General features: G+C 41.9%; 1 protein-coding gene across 7 annotated transcripts in view; it reads right to left on the reverse strand.

Annotated features, from left to right (window-relative positions):
* Window positions 1-20,459, reverse strand: part of AKAP6 (A-kinase anchoring protein 6) — a 618,005-nt gene that overhangs the window by 394,880 nt on the left and 202,666 nt on the right. For 4 of the 7 annotated variants that reach the window (XM_051822153.2, XM_051822154.2, XM_051822151.2 and 1 more), the window contains one exon: window positions 2,628-2,985. In XM_051822153.2, coding sequence (XP_051678113.2) covers window positions 2,628-2,951 — 324 coding nt within the window. In that variant the 5' untranslated portion in view covers window positions 2,952-2,985. Of the gene's footprint in view, window positions 1-2,627; window positions 2,986-6,923; window positions 6,994-7,499; window positions 7,628-14,691; window positions 15,199-20,459 lie in introns of those variants that run through there. The other 3 variants (XM_070053769.1, XM_070053770.1, XM_070053771.1) reach the window with 3 other exon arrangements.

A 20,459-nucleotide genomic window follows, 5' to 3' on the forward strand; every position in this document is an offset into this window, starting at 1 on the left:
GAACATTACAGAGAACGTTGGGTTGGTTAAGTCACGTGATGAAGCCAGCACCAAAAAAAAATCAATAAAGATTCTAGAACCAGATGAAGTTGGACAATTTCAGTTTATCCCTCAGCAGTCAGGATCTAGTAGTTCTGTGTGGTTACTGTGTTTTCTCAGACCCTCCTGTGCCTTCCTTCTCAGCAAGGAGGACAGAACACACCATGGGGTGGAGCTGACAGAGGCAGCTGTGAAATGCCTTTTGACCAGAGCGAGGTCAAATGAGCAGTTCCAACAAGAAAACAGACTACCTTACACATGATTTCCCAAACAAAATTTCATACTCAATGGAATTTTCAATTTATTGATATAATAGATACATTGCTGATATACTTAATTGACCCATTAATGTTTTTAACAGCCATTAGCAGCATTCTCAGGTTTTTTTGTTTTTTTGTTTTTTTGTTTTTTTGGTCAAGCAGAGTGGACAGTGAGAGAGAGAGACAGAGAGAAAGGTCTTCCTTTGCCGTTGGTTCACCCTCCAATGGCTGCTGTGGTGGGTGCTGATCCGAAGCCAGGAGCCAGGTGCTTCTCCTGGTCTCCCATGCGGGTACAGGGCCCAAGCACTTGGGCCATCCTCCACTGCACTCCCGGGCCACGGCAGAGAGCTGGACTGGAAGAGGAGCAACCGGGACAGAATCTGGTGCCCCGACCGGGACTAGAACCCAGTGTGCCGCGCCGCAGGTGGAGGATTAGCCTATTGAGCCGTGGTGCTGGCCCCTCAGTTGAGTTTTCTAAAGATATTTCCATTTAGCCCCCATTCTCCTTTACAGTTACTCACCTTTCTGTGTAAAGTTGAAAGGTTCTCAGGCCGGCGCTGTGGCACAGTGGGTTAAAGCCCTGGCCTGAAGTGCAGGCAACCCATATGGGTAGCAGTTTGAGTCCTGGATGTTCCACTTCTGATCCCGCTCCCTGATAATGTGCCTGAAAGCAGCAGAGGATGACCCAAGTCCTTGGGCCCCTGCACCCACGTGGGAGACCCAGAAGTTCCTGGCTCCTGATCGGCTCAGCTCTGGTCACTGCAGCCATTTGGGGGGCAAAGCAGCGGCTAGAAAACCTCTCTGTGTCTCTCTTTCTCATCTCTTTCAAATAAATAAAACTAAACCTTTAAAAATATATAAATACATAAATATAGATAGATTCTGGAGAGCGACGGCTTTTCTTACAAACCCATCTCTACATCTACTTAATCTACTTAGGAGAGACACATTAGCATTGGAGGAGATGAGAAAGGGGAGGGGGCGACACAAGCTTCCTAACGTCTACTTCACTCCAACCCCAAAGAGCTGGAGAGCTGCTCCTCTGATGCAGAACCCTGTTTCAGAGACTCGGTCCCATCATCCCTTGCTACCACAGCAGGAAGCTGGCCGGGCCTCACGGTCTGCTGAAGCTGCTTCCTAGCCATCTCTGTAACCCTTGTATACCTTCTTCCCAAGACAGAAGGAGCCTGCAGGCCTGCTCAAGGCAGAAGCCCAGCTACCTTTGGCTCTCTGGCCCTTTGGTGCTCTCTCTCCCCCAGACCCTTCTCTCCCACTCCTGCCCACCAACATGCTCTCAAACATTCTAGAGCAGCAGCAGGGTCCAGAACCTGTTAAAGCAGCTGAGAAGGCTGAGGTAGTGCCCGCTCTAGGCCCTGGGAGACAGGTTCTCCTTCACCGCTTATCTTTTCCTCTCTGCCAGTGGTTGCCTGCTATCTGTCATTTAAGTGTTAAAACATCCAAGCATCTACTTAAGTCTTTTGTTTCAGGTCATTTAGGATGAATTAGCTCTGCAAAAGCCATTTTCCTTAGAATTCCATGTACCTGACTAGAAACTTACACTCCAGTTTGGAATTAACACACTGATTGATTATAAATCTACCTCACTTTGCCGGTCAATGACCTGAGCACTATTTCACTCAAGGACCTGGGAGAGAGGAGTGGCTACAGCAGAGCAAGATTCACAGCTCTGTGAGGTCCCCAGGCCAAAAACTATTAATAGCACTCTACTGGTGCTTTCAGATTGCCAACAGTCAGACATTTTGAGGGCCCTAGACTTTTTGTAAATGTTTGAACGGCGGATGAGTTGTCATAAAAGCACCGTAGTTCTGTGTGATGCATTGTACCTGGATGAAAGGATCCTTTTTAAAAGGAGCCCATTGCCCTTCCCCACCACGCCAGAATCCATCGTCGGGCACAAAGGCAGCATCGGCTTCAACAGAGGGTAACAATCACACACAGGCTCACAGTCACATCTCAGCTTGATGTTTTACCTATGAGAGTCTTCTATTAAACCCTTTGCATCAGTTCTTAAAACGCTTTTGTTCTTTATATCTGATAGCTATGGACATCGCATAAAAATGCCTCTCCCTTTCCTCACTCCTTTGAACTATCCCCAAAGCTAATGTTACACTGAATAATCAGCATATGAAGCAAAATCAGAAAAGTATTCCACCCCTGTTTATCCACAAAGATAATGGCTTCATACCTGTTACCATGGTTTTCTTCCTAGACATTTCCTCACTGGGAATTAGAGAACTCAGCTCCAGATGTCACAGCCTCTCTCAGACTTCTGTCCTGGGAGAAGCTGAGCCCAAAGACCTGCCTTACCTTTAGTTGCACTAGGTGCACATCCACGTGCTTGCTGTCCGAGTCCTGCTGCACTGAATAGGTTAGGTCCCGGACCCTCTCTGAGGTCATCCGCAGCCAGGTCTCAATTTCAGGTAAGTGGAGGACAATCTTCCAGTCAGCCCCTGTATGTAGTGGGGGTGGCTTTTCGTACTGCTGGTCGGAATCTGTGTCCTTCATGGCCTCTTCTCCCTCACCCTGCTCCACGGTGGGTGTCATGTTGATGGCCATGGGTGAAGCATCAGTAGCCATGGGATCCAGGTCTTGTGACCTCAGGGGGGAAAGTGTCACGCTCATGGTTAACATGGAGAAGTCTAAATCTTACTTCTTTCCAAAACAGCTGAAAGGCAAGAGGAAAGAAGAAAGTGAGTCAGACAAGATTGCCAAATAAAGAAATGATAGTTCACAGAAGAAAAAGGATTTCTAAATTAAGCCAGATTTCTAAATTAAGAAACTGTAGTTTGTAACAAAAACAAGAAGTTTTGATTTTCTGTATGGTGGCCCCAAGATACAGCATATGCTAGGAACACAGAATCCTAGTGGAATTATCCACCCAAACATCTATCTCCCCTCTTCCTTAGTAACAAAATCATGATTTTTTATAACTGTGCATTTTCCTGCACATAATCTAAAACTAAGTTCATCTCCTTTCCAGCTACAAGTGGCTGTGTGACTAAGTTCAGCCAATGAAATGGAAGTGGAATTGCTATGTAGAAATTCTGAGACCTGACTCAGGAAGGGCCCCCTCTTTGCCCTTCTGCTTTTGCTCTTCCTTCCAGACTATAATATGGACTTGATGGATGGAGCTCCAGCTGCCAGCTCAGACCCAGAGATGCTTCTGAGTATGCTGGGTAGAGGACAGTGGAATACAGAGGAAGGAATGTGATAATGAGAAATTACTTTATTAGTCCTGACTGCTGTCCTGGACTTCTTTTATGTGAGAAAAACTTCATGATTATTTGAAATTTTTCTACCATAAGTATCCACACATCATTTTGACTATAACCAATATATTCAATACTTAAACTAGCTGGACAGTGAAGATATTCTAATTCTAAAAAACAGTGTGCTAACTTCAGGAGATACTGCTGCTTTCCATGATTTATTAGGAAAACAGATACCATGTGGGGATTCCAACTCTTGACTTTCCTGAAAAGTATAAATCATATTCAATAGATATAATTAACTCTCACCCTAAATTACACTGATATTTGATTATATTGCATTTTTAAGAGGCTTCTGGAATTTCAGGAGTAATAAATTGCCCTGAAATGCCTCACAATAGAATTTAATCAAATATGTGAAAACAACCTAAGTGTGTCAAGATAAAGGTGGCTTTTTAAGATACAGTTGATTAATTTACTAATCCTATAGCTACTAAATTTATCTTTCTTCTGGAACCCATCTAGTATAAAGTAACAAACTTTTGGCTCATGTTCTTTAAAAATAAGCATTTTAAAACAGATAATTTTTAGCCTTAGGAGCAGTTTTTCTATCCAAAACAAAGAATTTCTGTTTCTATTAGACTTCTCTGGCTCTACACACTCAAGTTAGTTTCTACCCTATTTTTCCAAAGATGAGAAAGGTGTCTCACTGAAAGATCAGAAATTAAATATGATAGTCAAAAGTAACTTAAACACAAGCAGCAAAAATCAAAAACAAATAGGATATCAAACCAAGAAGCTTCTGCATAGCAAAAGAAACAACCTGCAAACTGAGGAGACACCTGTAAAATGGGAGAAAAATAAATATGCAAGCTATTCATCTCACATCGGATTAAAGTGAAGGATAAATAAAAAATTCAAATGACTCAGCAGGAAACATGACAGTGGTTTCATTTAAAAATGGGCAAATATTATGAATAGACAGTTCTGAAAGAAGACACACAAATGACAGATATATGAAAACATGCTCAACATCAGGAATCATCTGGGAAACACAAATGAAAACCATAATGAGATAGCATCTCACCCAGTCAGATGGTTTATCAAAAGGATAAAAACTAATAATTGTCGGTGAGGATACAGACAAAGGAAAATTCTCTGGCATCCTGTAGGTAGGAATGCAAATCAATGCAAGTATTTTGGAAAATAGTGTGGAAGTTCCCCAAAAAAACTGAAACAGAACCACCACGTGATACAGCTATCCCACTGCTGGGTACATATCCAAGGAAATGGAGTCACTTTACAAGATACTTCCGCACTCCCAGATTTATTGAAACTCTACTCAGAAAAACCAAATGACCTAAAAAATGGGGGTGGCGGGGAGGCAGATCAAGAAAGTTCCTAATTTTACCAGGAACATGTAAATTTCCAAACAGGAATGGGCACAGGGAATAAAAAGACATACTGAATTTACAAAAGTCTTAACAATAAGTTATTTCTATAATTTTAAAATCCTTCCAATACAGTAGTGTAAACTCATTCCCTAATTTCTTAAGTATCTAATTTTTAAAATAAATGATCAGGTTTACAATCCTACTAGGCCTGGCTATTTTTAATAATGAAGTTTCCCTGAGAGGGATAGAATTCCAAGAAAAGTGTGTTACCCTGACACTTCTTCCTAAACCATATCCCAGCCTCAGGTAAGCTCTGATTCTGATTTCCTAAAACAATTTTAAATTATTTATCAATTCACTGTGCTCTGGGACATCAGTTTAGAATCACAATCCTAGAGAAAGAATCTGATACACAAAGGTTAATAAAGGTTTCTAGTTCAAGGACATAGAACTGGTTAGAAATAAAGACAACACTGGTGTCACAGAGGTTCCCTGTTCCAAAAAACTAGATTGACTGGCACCAGAATTCTAAAAGGCCAGGGTGATGAATAATGAATGGTTAGGCAACACCTACACACACTCACTTGTCCCTAGATCCCTGCCCAAGAGCTCTACAAAACTAAAAAAAAGGTGCTTGGTCATTGTGTTTTCTCTGAAATTCCCAAATCAAGGCAGGGCCTTCTTTGAAACACACATCCTACTACAAATATAGAACTTTCCAGCCTACCATAAACTGAAGAATCAGCTCAAGGCAATTTATGTCCTGTCCCATGTTTCCATATATACCCATCAGGCTGGGTACCAAGTAAGTGCAGTACAGTTTTATGTGACTTGGGGCAAAATGCTCCACTTTCATAGGTTTCAGTTTCTCATATGTAGAATAACAATGCTAAACTACATGATCAGTAAGATCCCAACTAATCCTAAGAATTTGTAATTGCCTAGAGTAATTTATTCAGAGATCTCAAAGCGTTTGGAAGCTTCCTGCCTAGAATGAGTGCAGGGACACTATTGAATGATAGCCCTTCATTTTATCAAAGTACACAAACAGTATCAACAGACTTGTCCTGTATAAAGCAAAGAAATAAATTATCATCATGACAGAAAGCGCTTTGTAAATCGCTGCTTACACATTAGATGTTGCCAATTCTTCCCTGAGGAACAGACATGGGAGATTCCCCTCCTGGGTATTTACCACTTAAGAAGAACAACATACATGTAGTTATATGTGTGGGGGACACACAGAATGAAATATACGAAACAAAAATGTAGCTAGAGAGGACGATGAGTAACAGGCATAGAAGCTTGATATTCAACTTGCTAAGGCAAAATTTTCCTGCATCTGAAAAACTTCAACCTGGATGCCATGTCTCCACATTTAACTGATAAGACTCTCAACAAGATAAGTTCTATAACCCAGAGAAGTAAAGCAAAGCAAAGCTTTACTCAAACTTCATTTTATCTTTTGTCTGTTTACTTTCCCTCACATATAACTTTGTCACTAAGAGAAGGAATGCTGTATTTGTCATAATAGCATAGCAAGCCTGGAAAGTGGCATAAAATGAATTATACCCAGTTTAAAAGAAATTACTGTTAACATTTGATTTTCAATTCTAGTAGATCACATTTAAATGTGGCACCCATGGATGCCCACATGTTCTTTCTGATCTTCCGAAAATCAGAGCTGACTTGTAAGATAAACTCATAATTCAAAAGAAAGATGCCCTGGAATGTGGAGACTTATAAATCTTTGTGTATATTTTCCTGTTCTTATCATGACGATTCAAGCTTGCTTCCCCAAATTATTCCATTTGAATGCAAACAGTGGGAAATTCAGCACAAGTCCGTATTTCTAAATACTGTAAGTTTTGTATCCTTCCCCTACAAGTCATTGTGCCAATAAGATTCCTTTCTAGTCACAAAGAAATTAAAAAAAAAAAATTAGACAACTTCTGATCATGCAAATGAAAGCGTCGGGCAAAGCACCCACACGTACCCACCAAACTACAATTCCGGCTCCAAGACAGCGTGACAGGAATGACCCACCAGTCGTTTGGAACCCAGTGACCTCCTCCTCTCCTCCCTCCCATTCAGTGCCTGTCTGTGGCCACCTTTCTAGCATTAGAGATAATGCCACCTTTATCCCAGCTGCTGTTAAAAATAACATCCATCAAATCCTTTCCTTTGCACAAATCCAAAGAGGAGGCAATATTTAAATTGCAAAAGCTGAAAGCAGTATGATTTTGGAGTTCTTTCTTAATCTGTGGGAGTGTTCCCCCTCTCCCTATCTTATTCCATTTATCATCCTTTAGAAACAGAAGAAAACATACCATGGATTGCTTATTAACAAGGACTGGTTCTGCTATCTCCCTGACAGTCCACAAGTTGACGTTAGCAGAATGCATTTGACTTGAATAAATAGATGCAATTAAACCGGGTGAGTGTTCTCTGGCCAAATCAGGAGGAAAAAGAATCCAGCTACGTAGCCATCTAAACTGCCCATCTCTTTCTCCTTCTCCTTTAGTGTTCTCTCAAATAAAAGAACAGAAAAGCCGGTATGTGCCGACTATACTCACTGTAAATGCTTTTGTTCCTAATGGCCTCAGGATTAAGCCTCTGGCTCCTCCTTCTCTCCCCCTCCCCTGCTTCTCTTCTTGTAGCCAAACAAGATAAAGGCCAGGGTGGGGACTGCTCCATGCCAGTAGGGCACTAGCTCTGTATGCCCCTAGTGGCCTTGATTTCTTGCTGAGGGCTGCCACACAGCCCCTATTTGGAAGCTAACGTGTAAGTTCCAGGACTGTGCAGTTAGAGACAGGCCTTTTGTAAACAAGAAAGGATAGATGAGCTGAGAAAAAGGAGACAGTTGCTAAAACCAGGATCATTATGGAAAAGTGTTTGGTGGACACAGAACACCTAGTCACTGGTCAGAAGACCAAGACCATACTCACAAAACCAAGCAATCTGAAGGAAGGATAAATTAATAGTACTGTGTTAAAACGACCAGCTGACAGAGCAGATCGGATCTACATAGATTTAAGCTCTTTCTCTTTTCTCGGGAAGAAACTGTTCATTCCAAGTGAGAACATCGTCGTGTGTACAGTCTAAGAGGCAGTCTTGTTGCTGTGTAACTCAATCCTTAATCTAAATACTTGCTGTAATCCTTCTCTGCCCTTCCTCCCTAATTTGGAACTCTAGCCAAAATAACTGATTGGCTTGTTAAAAAGAACATATTACAAAACAGAGTTAGAGAAAATTATGTTAGACATCACTAAGAGCCCTATTTTCTTCTTCTTCATTTCTTCTTCTTCTTTTTTTTTTTTTTTTGACAGGCAGAGTGGACAGTGAGAGAGAGAGACAGAGAGAAAGGTCTTCCTTTCTTCCTTTTGCCGTTGGTTCATCCTCCAATGGCCGCCACAGCTGGCGCGCTGCGGCCAGCGCACTGCGCTGATCCGAAGGCAGGAGCCAGGTGCTTCTCCTGGTCTCCCCTGGGGTGCAGGGCCCAAGCACTTGGGCCATCCTCCACTGCCATCCCGGGCCACAGCAGAGAGCTGGCCTAGAAGAGGGGCAACCGGGAAAGAATCCAGTGCCCCAACCAGGACTAGAACCCGGTGTGCCGGCGCTGCTAGGTAGAGGATTAGCCTATTGAGCCACGGTCCCAGCCTCTTCATTTCTTTTAACAGACATTTTAGAAAGCAAAAAAAAAAAAAAAAATACTCTGGACTGTCTCAGGTTTAGTCTAAGGTTAGAGCTCATGCTTTGACTGCATTAATAATGGACAAGTAAATTAACTCAAGAGGTGCAGCCTGTACTCCATTCCAGGATACCAGAACAGGACTTGGCAAAGAAAACACAAAAATAAGCTAATCAATTGCTTAATTAAACACTGCTACCTACCCGGATGAACGAGGATCTAATGCATCACCTGGTTTTAAATCTTGCTGTCTGTGTACCTCCCAGGCCTTTTGTGGGGTCAAAGCTGAGAAACTTTAAATGGCTTTCAGCTCTTAGACAGGAGAGCCAAAGAGTCTCTGCCAGGTATTAGGTTAAATTTGTACTTGGAGAAGAAAAGAGAAGGTGGCTTTTGTAAGATGCTCGTAAGGAAATTTCCACAGTAGCTCTCTGAAGCCCCGCTCTCCTTGGTGCTGTCCCCCTCGACTCCATGCCCTCCGCACACACCGGGAGAAACACTATCTAGTGGGACCACTGCAGGAACCCCAGATTAGTCTCACTTTCTAATCTGCCTGCAGTAACCAGCTAGCCTGCAAGCACATACCAGTGGGGGCACCAAGGGCCCCAGGGTGGGAAACAGCCAATAACGGAGGAGCCCTGACAGATTTCCACAATTCCAAAGATCTTCTTGGGGTTATCAGTGGTGTCTACTCTCTTTCTTCTTTATCCCCTTTAATATTTCCTTTGTGTGCAGCTGTGCTCCGAGGCAGATGGCTGGTTCCATCCTGCTAATCACTCAGAGGCTGCGCACCTTTTCCCAGTTCTCCCCTCAGTCACCCTCCAGCTCCTCTGCCCACAGCACAGTATCTCCTGTCAGCCACAGCACACTTCATCAATCATCTTCCTCCCTCCCTCCCTCCCCACCACCTCCCCCTGATTATTCGGATTCTTCTCCTGTGCCAGGGACTCCCGGACTGGCTGGGCTGCTTGTTATGCCTGTGTTTTCTTTCCTCTCCAACAGCAATGAGCTTCTGTCCCAGGAAGTGCATCTGGTCGGCTGCAGTGGCTCCCAGGGTCGGCAGTGTGAGGACCTGGACACAATGAACACTAAGGAGAGGGCTCCTATCTCCCACCCTAAGCTGCTAGAAACCACATTGAACCGCTGGGCAGCTATCCTTCTACTGTACAAGCCAAAGTCTCGAGAGGGACTGGATTAGGAACACTCTATTATACAATGGTTGCTTTTGTCAAGGCTATGAATTGCAAAAGAATAATATTTATTTCAACCTCTGATGTACCTGATGCTTCCCTAGCAGTTGGGATTCAAATCAACTGACATTACTTAGACTATGAGGCATTATACGTACATGACCCACAATATTCATCCTCAAGGAAATTGTAATTTAATAATCTTCCTCTTCCCCTCCCCCCAACACTAATACTTCCTGCACAGGTAGGCTTTGCTCAAATACACTGGAGGCAAAACACAAAAACCTGAGCGAGCCCAGTGGTATGGCATTAATTTTAAGTGGAGGAAAGTGTAACCTTTACTGGAGAACATAACACTGGAACTGTAAAAATGAGTCTGAGTTAGTTAAGCATAGACAGAGGAGATGATAAAGGAATTCTAGGCTGGGAGAACTGCCTGAACAGATACCCCAATATTAAGAAACTGGGAGAATCACTAAAAACAATAATTCAGTGTTGCACACAGTGGCGCTGTGAGGGCCGTGGCCTTGACCCCCGTTGCATCCTGCCTGCCCCCCGTTGCATCCTGCCTGCCCCCTGGCCTGGCTGCAGCCGACTTGCAGTGTTCGTACCCAGTGCCTGGGACCCTCTGCTTGTAGAGAGTAAATTCACAGAGAAACATGAATGGATAACAGGAGAAAACTGTACTGGAATGGTGGGAATCAGCAATTTTCCACAAGAAGCTTTGAGAGATGTTGTTTATTGTAGTCTACCTGCAGTTGGGAAAAAAATTGAAAACACACCCACGCGCGTACACAAGATATTTGGTGCTTTGCAAGTGTGAAAACTGCTAGAGAACTCTTCTCTATCAGAAGTAACGCAATGAATGAAGCCCTTGCAGAAAATCCAGCTCTCCTCAGCTAATCTTAGGAGGTGCTTGGCTGATCAAGTAACACTGAAATAACAAGTGAAGAAGCCTATTAGAGCAACATCTATTGAAAAATTAAAGTGGAACCCCTACTTGAACGAGTATGGAATGACTTAATGCAGCACAGCTCTCTTAAATTAGTTGTGGAAAGCAACTTTCAGCAATATGGATGGGAAGATATTACTTTCAACTCTGCTACTGGAAGAATACCCCACGATGTTGTAATGATTGCAGATAAACACTATATGCATCTTTTCCACTCCTCATGCTCCAGACACTAGTATTCAGAATGCATGAAATTAACTGTGGTAAAAAATAGCTATGTCTATAATGTAATTCAGGGATAATACTGTTATCTTAAACCTTGTAAGATATTGTAGCTTACACATATCCATCACTGGACTGGGGTCAGAATTTATAATGACCTTTCTATTGGAAATAACTGGGAATAGAGAACACTTTTTGTCAGTTGTGCAGTCAGATAAAGAACAGTGCTACCTTAATTTTGCAATACACTGCATTTACTGGTGTTATTTTATACAGTGAAGCAATAGCTTGGCAGCAAAATATGAAAGAGTAAAATTTTCAACTTCTTCTTTAAAAACATAATAATAGTTCAGTGTTGAGAGGAGCCAGGAGCCTGATGGAGCCCACAAACAGGTAAGGCTACAAAATTAAGTCATAGGGGCTGGCACTGTGGCAAGCAGGTAAAGCCACCACCTGCAGTGCCAGCATACCATATGGGTGCTGGTTCGAGTCCCGGCTGCTCCACTTCCAATCCAGCTCTCTGCTATGGCCCGAGAAAGCAGTAGAAGATGGCCCAAGTCTTTGGGCCCCTGCACCCAAGAGGGAGATCTAGAAGATCTCCTGGCTCCTAGCTTCAGATCAGCTCAGCTCTGGCCTTTGTGACCATTTGGGGAGTGAATCAGCGGATGGAAGGCCTCTCTCTCTGTCTCTTACTGCCTCTGCCTCTCTGTAATTATGCCTTTCAAATAAAATCTTTAAAAAAAATTAAGTTTCAGCCATATTAAAGAGTGCTCTGAATATCATGCTATGGGGTTTGGGATGAATCTTACAGTGAGCAAATACTCTTGAAAAATGTATTAAGGCTGGCGCCACAGCTCAATAGGCTAATCCTCCACCTGCAGCGCCGGCACACTGGGTTCTAGTCCTGGTTGCCCCTCTTCCAGGCCAGCTCTATGTTATGGCCTGGGAGTGCAGTGGAGGATGGCCCAAGTCCTTGGGCCCTGCATCCACATGGGAGACCAGGAGAAGCACCTGGCTCCTGGCTTTGGATCAGCACGATGCACCAGCCACAGCGCGCCAGCCGTGGCGGCCATTGGAGGGTGAACCAACGGCAAAGGAAGACTTTTCTCTCTGTCTCTCTCTCACTGTCTACTCTGCCTGTCAAAAATAAATAAATAAATAAATAAATAAAATTAAAAAATGTATAAAAAAGAGAGAGAGAAATTTGGGGTTGCACTTGGATCCTAGAATGGGATGGAAAACTTAGTACATGCACTGTTATTTCCTAAGAAAATTAAATGAGAAACCAACATTATAAGAAAACCAACATCTACTTTTCCAAAGATTAACATAAAATGTCACCTTAAAACTTTTTCTACTCCAGAAGAGAGACAGACTGAGACTACAAAACTGACTCTTGGAACAGAGTGATTAAAGGAGCTCTGTCCTACCTACTCCATTAAATATAAAAAGAATTCTCCATTTTTAGTTCTTCATTAACCCTATTCACAATTTTAGCAGCAGAGATTCAAAGTGGAAAATTTTTAAGGATAATTTTATACAATGTTTTCGCTTTTTTGTATTCTGAAATTATTTTTAATTAAAATATGTATGGATCCAATCATTTTAAAAATAGATAATATTGAAGATAAAAGAGCACTCTATATCCTCATATTCTCATCCTCAGCCAACAAGTGATGAGAGGCTATTTATCTTTTGAGATCACAGCACTTAAAGTAGAAAGGAAATGAGCCCCCACAGGAAGTGTTAATCTTTAAAAATTCCGAAATCTAAATTAGTTATTTACTCACATTAATATAGTGATATGGAAGTGTTTGCTAATTCAGTGTTTATTTACCAGGTGTTAACAGGTAGTCTAAAATAAGTTGCTACTGAAAATGAGTTGGAAGAGTGCTGGGCAGTTTCTGGGTAGAAATGGCCAACTGAATGCACAAATCTTATTTTGCTGTCGACCAAAACCCCATGAAACTACTAAAAAAGGTTTTCTGTTAAGTATAAACATTCAAGAGAAGGAGGAGAAACAATATTTTAAAAACTAGAAATCACTAATAGATGAACAAATGGTAAGTGACTTAGCTAGCTAACGAAAACTAAATCCTAAGGTAGTAGGGAAGAGATCAAAGGATCAATTTGATTTTTACTTCAGAATCCATAAGGTATTTTGGAACTGGTATAACCCTGTAACTCTGGAAGTGGACATGAAGGGTGCATAGGGAAAATAATATTCTTAGGTACATTGGGCATTTCCAAATGGGAATAAGAAATAAGGTACTTTTCAACATTTTATTGCTTTGTTTTTGGTAAAGAATATCACAAGGCTGGGGGGAGGGGTACAACTTGATTGCTGCTGAATTTAAAATACTGAATTCCCAGTTGTGCCACCTCATTCCAAATCACCTTATTTTTTAATGCAAATATGCTCATTGTGACCCAATGCAATAAGGCTGTGTTTGTTTCGCTCAGTAGTCCCTTGGAGAAACAACTGCTTCCTATGAAGTGAACCTGATCTGATGAAAGCCAAGGATGACTAAGTGATCGAGTTGAAGGGGAGTTTATTTCAGCACTTATCCCATGAGTAGACACACTGTGGACTGAATAACTCATTTTTTGAGGACAACTGAATCAGACTGAGATATCAAACAATGAATTAAGCCAAATCTTTCAACTAATATTACATTTGTTTTTTGCTGTTCATGCTGCAACATGAGCACACATCAAATAACTACACATACTGTTGTTCTTTCATAAACTGAAGGCATTTTACAGGGTGATGAACTCTCATAAAGACCAGGATTTTCAAAAGCATTATTCCTATTCACTATTATTTCCTAGTCAACCTACCCTCCCAGACATGCAGAAAAGATTTTCTTTAGAAGACTTACTGTCAGATCAGAAAATACTGACAGGAGACAGCAAGGGCTCTTTATATCCATAGGTCTGATGTGCTCAGAGATCCTACCTCTGAGTGTTTTTTACTGTAGAAAGAATAATAAAGATCTGCTACTATGTTACTTTGCAAAAGAAGCAATGTCAGCAAGGAAGAATCTATTTCAAATACATTTCATGATTTTGTTTAAAATGCATCAAGTTCATGGAACAATCAGGCATTTTACCCAGTCAACCATTTAAATTGAAGGTGTGTGTCTGATAAATTTGACTTGTTCTAAAATGAGTTAGGGTTTTTAAAAATAATGCCTGTAACAAATAAAAGATGTATATAGATCTTCAAATGAAAATAAAGTACATACTCCCAGTAAAAAGTAGGTAGCACAAGCTTATAAATATTTTGTTCTGTTCATGCTGGCCAACAATAAAAGCAAGGGGCATGGACCAGCTCAGCATAACTTCACCTTTAGTGAATTTTTGTCCTTTTCTAAATAAATTATTTATTCTCTTAATAAAATAAATAGCAATAATCGGAACTGCTGAATAATAGCTAATAATTTAAAAGCCTCTGAAAAGAACTGCAGCTCCTTCATCAGTCCTAAAAAACTGGGTATAGACTGAGTTTTATCAGATGCTTTGCCAACTCTTTTGTTCAGCAAGGACAGAAAAAATAGTTTTTATCTTAAAATTTAGGGGCCTTTCTAAATCACAGGAACATAAAGTCAAAATGCTAAATGCCTGAATAGGCTAAATCATACTTGCTCCCCTCTGCCATAGGAGGCCAAGGTTAGAAAGCAAACACCCCTCAGCCATTTGATTTTATCACTTACCACTACCGGAAGTTCAGCTCTGGTGTAGAAGGAAGGGAGCGGCAGTTTCCAAGAGCAATCATGATTTCTGAGCTTCCCGCTTCTCAGTTTCCTTAGCTAAGTATTGGGTAAGACTCAACATCCAACACATGCAAGCTGCCACTCAACAATAATTTAGATGCTTGAAAGCTGATTGCCCGTAAGCTTTTCATTTTAATGTTTCATCTCCTTGTTAGCAATAGTTTTGTATAGTCCCTGTGACACATGGAAATGATTGGTCCTCCTCAATATGCCCTAGAAGTCATCTATTTATAGTTTTTCCACTAATGCATCACAATTGTAGTCCTCACATGACAGAGCTACTTTTGGTCTCACTTAGTCATTTGCAGCCCAATACAAAAGAATCTCAGACCAATTTCTGTTGACCATAGCCTCTGTTCATTGTGCTCTTTGCTCTGATCCTACAATGCTTAATATTTCTGTATGATTCCGATAGTGATTTGGATATTCAAGGTCCTTTGAGTTTCCTAAATGGGAAATGACACCTCACTTAGCTGGAAAATGAATAATCTAAAATATTTCATTAACTTCCAGCAGACTTGGCTTTTAAAACAAGAACATTTGGGACTTAGTTTAATTCAGCCAGAGTCTATCAGGTAAAAGTTTGATTTTGTTTTTTAATATAATGTGAAACAGGGGCCAATGCTGTGGCATAATAGGCTAAGCCTCCACCTGCAGTGTCAGCATCTCACATGGGTAGCTGGTTCGTGTCCCGGCTGCTCCTCTTCCCATCCAGCTCTCTGGTGTGGCCTGGGAAAGCAGTGGAGGTTAGCCCAAGTGCTTGGGTCCCTGCACCCATGTGGGAGATGCAGATGGGCAATGAAAACATTATGGATATAATCAAAATACTTATGCATCAAAAATTATCAGCTAAATTAATACAAGTCAAGTTGACACAATTTTTTTAAAGAGTCATTTATTTATTTGAAAGGCAGAGTTACAGAGAAGCAGAGAGAGAGGTCTTCCCCGCATTGGTTCACTCCCCAAATGGCCAAAATGGCCAGAGCTGGGCCAATCCAAAGCCAGGAGCTTCTTCTGGCTCTCCCATGCAGGTGCAGAGTCCTAAGCAGTTGGGCCACCTTCTACTGCTTTTCCAGGCCATAGCAGAGTGATGGATCCCATATGGGATGCCAGCACTACAGGCGGCGGCTTTACCTGCTATGCCATAGCGCCAGCTCCCATGATTTGATTTTTTTAAAGATTTATTTATTTGAAAGTCAGAGTTACACAGAGAAAGAAGGAGAGGCAGAGAGAGAGAGAGAGAGAGAGAGATGCCTTCCATTCACAGGTTCACTCCCCAGATGGCTGCAACAGCCAGAGCTGCACGGATCCGAAGCCAGGAGCTTCTTCCAGGTTTCCCATGTGGGTACAGGGGCCCAAGGGCTTGGGCCATCTTCCACTGCTTTCCAGGCCAAAGCAGAGAGCTTGATTGGAAGTGGAGCAGCCAGGACCTGAAACGGTGCCCATATGGTACCGCACTGCAGGTGATGGCTTTACCTGCTATGCCATAGCACTGCCCCCCACAATTTGATTTTAATGAAAAGATAATTCAACCCCACGTTACCATCTTTTTTCGTTAACTAAAGACATTTGTTAAGAAATATGAGTATAGGATTAGACCACGGCAGGTTGCTGATACCATAATTTATGGCATGTGTCACTGAAGAACAATTATGTACACGGATACCTTAGCATATGTTAATTCATTTTAGGGAGATAGTTTCTGGGTGGAAAGTTATAGCTATTGGAAGCTCCTTTGGTTTATCAGCAATTCACTTTTAGCTTCACTCCCTAATGACTCAATGGAGCTATGAAGGAAAGTGAGGAGTAACTTTTCTTTGGCTTCACCATATAATAAAAGTGGAGTCCTCCATATTTATAACTTCTTATTTTACGCAGACACAGCCTTACCCAAAGATGCCTTTAGAGTTGACGTTATAAAAGAAGAGTAGTGTTGTTCCAACATGTTCAAAGACTATGAAGTATGTCACATTAATGGAAACATAGATAATTTACTTCCAAAACACATTAAGACCTTTAAAGCAAGGAGTGTATGACACAACTTTGTGTCTGACATAGCAAGCCTATGATAAGCACATACTGAGTATGTGAAGAGTCATTGAGTAAATAAGAGAATACGTAAGTAACTCAACTAGTAAAGAAATAAAAAGCCAACAAAGCCTTTATGTGAATATGCTGGTAATCAGCAGTATACTGTACAGTTCAGTTATGAGAAAGTAATTCAAACCGTAAGTTAGTTTAGATTAAATACATTTGAAATTAAGACTTAATAATATGTAGTATGTTAAGATTAAATGATATAAAATATAGGGCCAGTCGCAAGAACTGCCGTTTCTCCATGACAGGCTTTATTTTAAGCCAGAAAAGACAGGCCTAAGGGTACGGGAATGAAACTATTCCTGGAATTTAGATTCTTCCACCTTCCTGTATGATGCCTAGCCCCTAAGTTGCTCAAATGCACCAATAAAATGCATAAATTTAGGTAATTGCCATATAAGGAATAAGGAACTCGCCTACATGTGTAACGACGGTATGTACTTATTTACTCGAGTGCATAAAGATGCTGGGAGGGGGAGGGACAGGGCTTCTCACCCAGCACTGCGCTACGTCGTAGGTGCCGGTAAGAGCCCCAGCTAGCTGGTAATAAATTCTCTTGCTGTTGCATCCAGCCTGCCTTTTGTGAGTTGTTTTGGGGAGGGTCTCAAACTGGACACAACAATACTACATATTAAGTAAATGGGTATGAAATAGTTAAAACAATTTAGAGAGGCTAAAAGTATTGGAGAATATTTTGTTTAAATTACTGGAAAATGTTTTTGTTTATTTGTGGGTTTTTTGATTTTTGTTCTTAGTAACAGCTATAAGTTTTGAGGCAGCATTCAAACCTGGACCCTGTTTCATAAAAACCAAGATACTCAATAAATCCTGAGCACTGTGTTGTGATATTGTGGGTTAAGCCACCACCTGCAATGCTGACAACCCATATGGGTGCCAGTTTGAGTTCCAGCTGTCCTACTTCCTATCTGGCTCCCAACTCTTATGCGTGAGAGGGCCGTGGAAGATCCAGATGAAGCTCCTGGCTCCTGGTTTCCATCCTGTCCCAGTCTAGCCATTTGGGGATTGAACCGGCAGGTGGATGATCTCTCTCTCTCTCTCTCTCTCTCTCTCTCTAATTCTGCCTTTCAAATAAATAAAATAAATCTTAAAAAATAAATCCTTCATACTTCATGTATTTGGAAGAGAAAAAAATTTCTTCCTGGTATAAGCAGGCAAATGGAGCAGCTCATGTTACAGAAAACATATTTTATACTTCTAGTAAAGAAAGACAAAGATCAGATGATCTCATTACCTTCTCCCTCTCAAAACCCACAAATCTATCACTAAAGGAATTTTTTTAAAAAGCAAAGAAAAGGGCGAGTAGTTGGCAAGCAGTCATGACTCCACTTGGGACCCCTGCACCCAGTATCAGCGTGCCTCAGTTTGGGCCCCCACTGTGCTTTCCATCCAGCTTCCTGCTAATGTACACCCTGGGAGGTAGCAGATGAGAGTTTGAGTACCTGGGTCCCTGCCAAGTATGTGAAAGACTGGATTCCTGTCTCCAGCTCTGGCTATTACAGACATTTGGGAGCATTCAACAGCAGATAGAAGGGGTGTGTGTGTTCTCTCTGTTTCTCTTCCTTTCTAAACAAACAAACAAAACAAACAAGAGAGGAGCCAGCATCATGGCATAGCAGATAAAGCTACTACCTGGGACAAAGGCGTCCCATATGAGCGCCAGTTCCTATGCCAGCTACTCTACTTCTCATCCAGCTTCCTGTTAATAGTCTGGAAAAAGCAGTGGAGGATGGCCCAAGTGTTTGGGTCCCTGCCACCCACGTGAGAGACCCAGATGAAGCTCCTGGCTTCAATCTAACGCAGCCTTGGCCATTGAGGCCACCTGAGTGGTGCTCTGTATCTCCCTCTCTCTATATAATTCTGACTTTCAAATAAATAAATGAGTCATTTTTATGAAGAGAAAGAGAGAGAGTGTAAAAGAGGCAATAATATCAAGAAAACTTTGGAAACAAGAAAATAAAGAAGTAACTGACTCAGCAGATCTGAGAAAGCTAAACTCTAAACTGGCAGTGAGGAAAATGAGTTAACCCAACTTTCGGGTGGGGTCCCCAAATATCCAGAACTGATGATATCTGTTCCCTTGAAGTGGGATGAATGTGGGCCCCAATATAGGAAAATTGCCTGGAAGCCAATTTTAGCAGCTGCCAGAATCCATATCTATCTATTGGGAGTCTTGCTCTCTCTGGAGAGAATGAAACGGAGCTGCTCTTGACTAGAGGATACCAAACACAGTTGGAGGTAGGGGTACCTAACCCTAAACTTGGGATTTAGGCCAATATATGCTTTAATGTTTAGAACCCATCTTCTTTCTACACTCAGCTCCCAGAATGCTATTATTGTGGCCTTAACTTTCTAGTCAGCAGGCTGGAATCGGATCAGATTTAAAGGAAAACCTAAAGATACCGAAAGGGAAGAATATTCTATCAAAAAAAACACCCTATAGAAGAATTCCTCAACCTTGACACTATTGCCTTTGGGGGCTAGATAATTCTTTGTTGTGGGGCTCTGTCCAACACACTGTAGAATGTTTAGCAGCATCTGTGGTCTCTACCCACCTCTCCCCACCTCTGCATTCATGACACCAGAAATGTCTCTAGATATTGCCAAGAATCTCCCGAGGGCAAAATCACTCTTGGGTGAGAACAACTGCTTTATTTTTCTTTAAAGATTTATTTATTTATTTGAAAGTCAGAGTTAAACAGAGAGAGGAGAGGCAGAGAGAGAGAGAGAGAGGTCTTCCATCTGCTGGTTCACTCCCCAACTGGCCGCAACAGCTGGAGCTGCGCCAATCTGAAGCCAGGAGCTTTTTCTGGGTCTCCCACGCGGGTGCAGGGGTCCAAGTGCTTGGGCCATCTTCCACTGCTTTCCCAGGCCCCAGCAGAGAGCTGGATAGGAAGTGGAGCAGCTGGGACTCGAATCAGAGCCAACATAGGATGCCGGCACTGCAGGCAGCAGCCTCACCCACTACGCCACAGCGCCAGCCCCAAGAACAATTGCTTTATACTGTGGCTCATGATGACAAGCCCCTTCCCCATACTCAAGAGTTTCACATTAGCTGCTCAGATATTAACTAATACTAAATGTAGTTATGTCTGGGTCAGTTATAGGTTCACTTATAATTTATGCTTTAATTAATCACTTAAGAAGCATAATAGGTCCAGTTCTCAAATAAGATTTTATTTTTTCAAAAATATAAACTTTTAAAAATCTCTCTAAAAAAACATCATTTAAAGTTAAAAGTACCTAAAAAGAATTAGAGGCAGGCATTGGTACAGCAGTTATGATGCTGCTTGAAATGCCAACATGGCATATCAGAGTGCCTGGGTTCAAGTCTCAGTTCCACTTTCCATTACAGCTTCCTGCTAATATGTACACTGGGCAGTAGCAAATGATGGCTCAAGAACTTGGGTCCCTGCCATACACACACAGAAGATGCAGATTGTGTTCTGGAATTCCATGTTCAGCCTGGCCCAGCTCCAGCTGTGGCATGATTTGGAGAATGAATGGGAGTATAGAAGATCTCTGGTTCATTCTCTGTCTCTCTGTCTCTCTCCCTCCCTCCTTCCCCATCTCTCTCCTCCTCCCCCCCCCCG

The sequence above is a fragment of the Oryctolagus cuniculus genome, chromosome 12 (genome assembly GCF_964237555.1).
Source record: "Oryctolagus cuniculus chromosome 12, mOryCun1.1, whole genome shotgun sequence".
Classification (NCBI taxonomy): Eukaryota; Metazoa; Chordata; class Mammalia; order Lagomorpha; family Leporidae; genus Oryctolagus; species Oryctolagus cuniculus.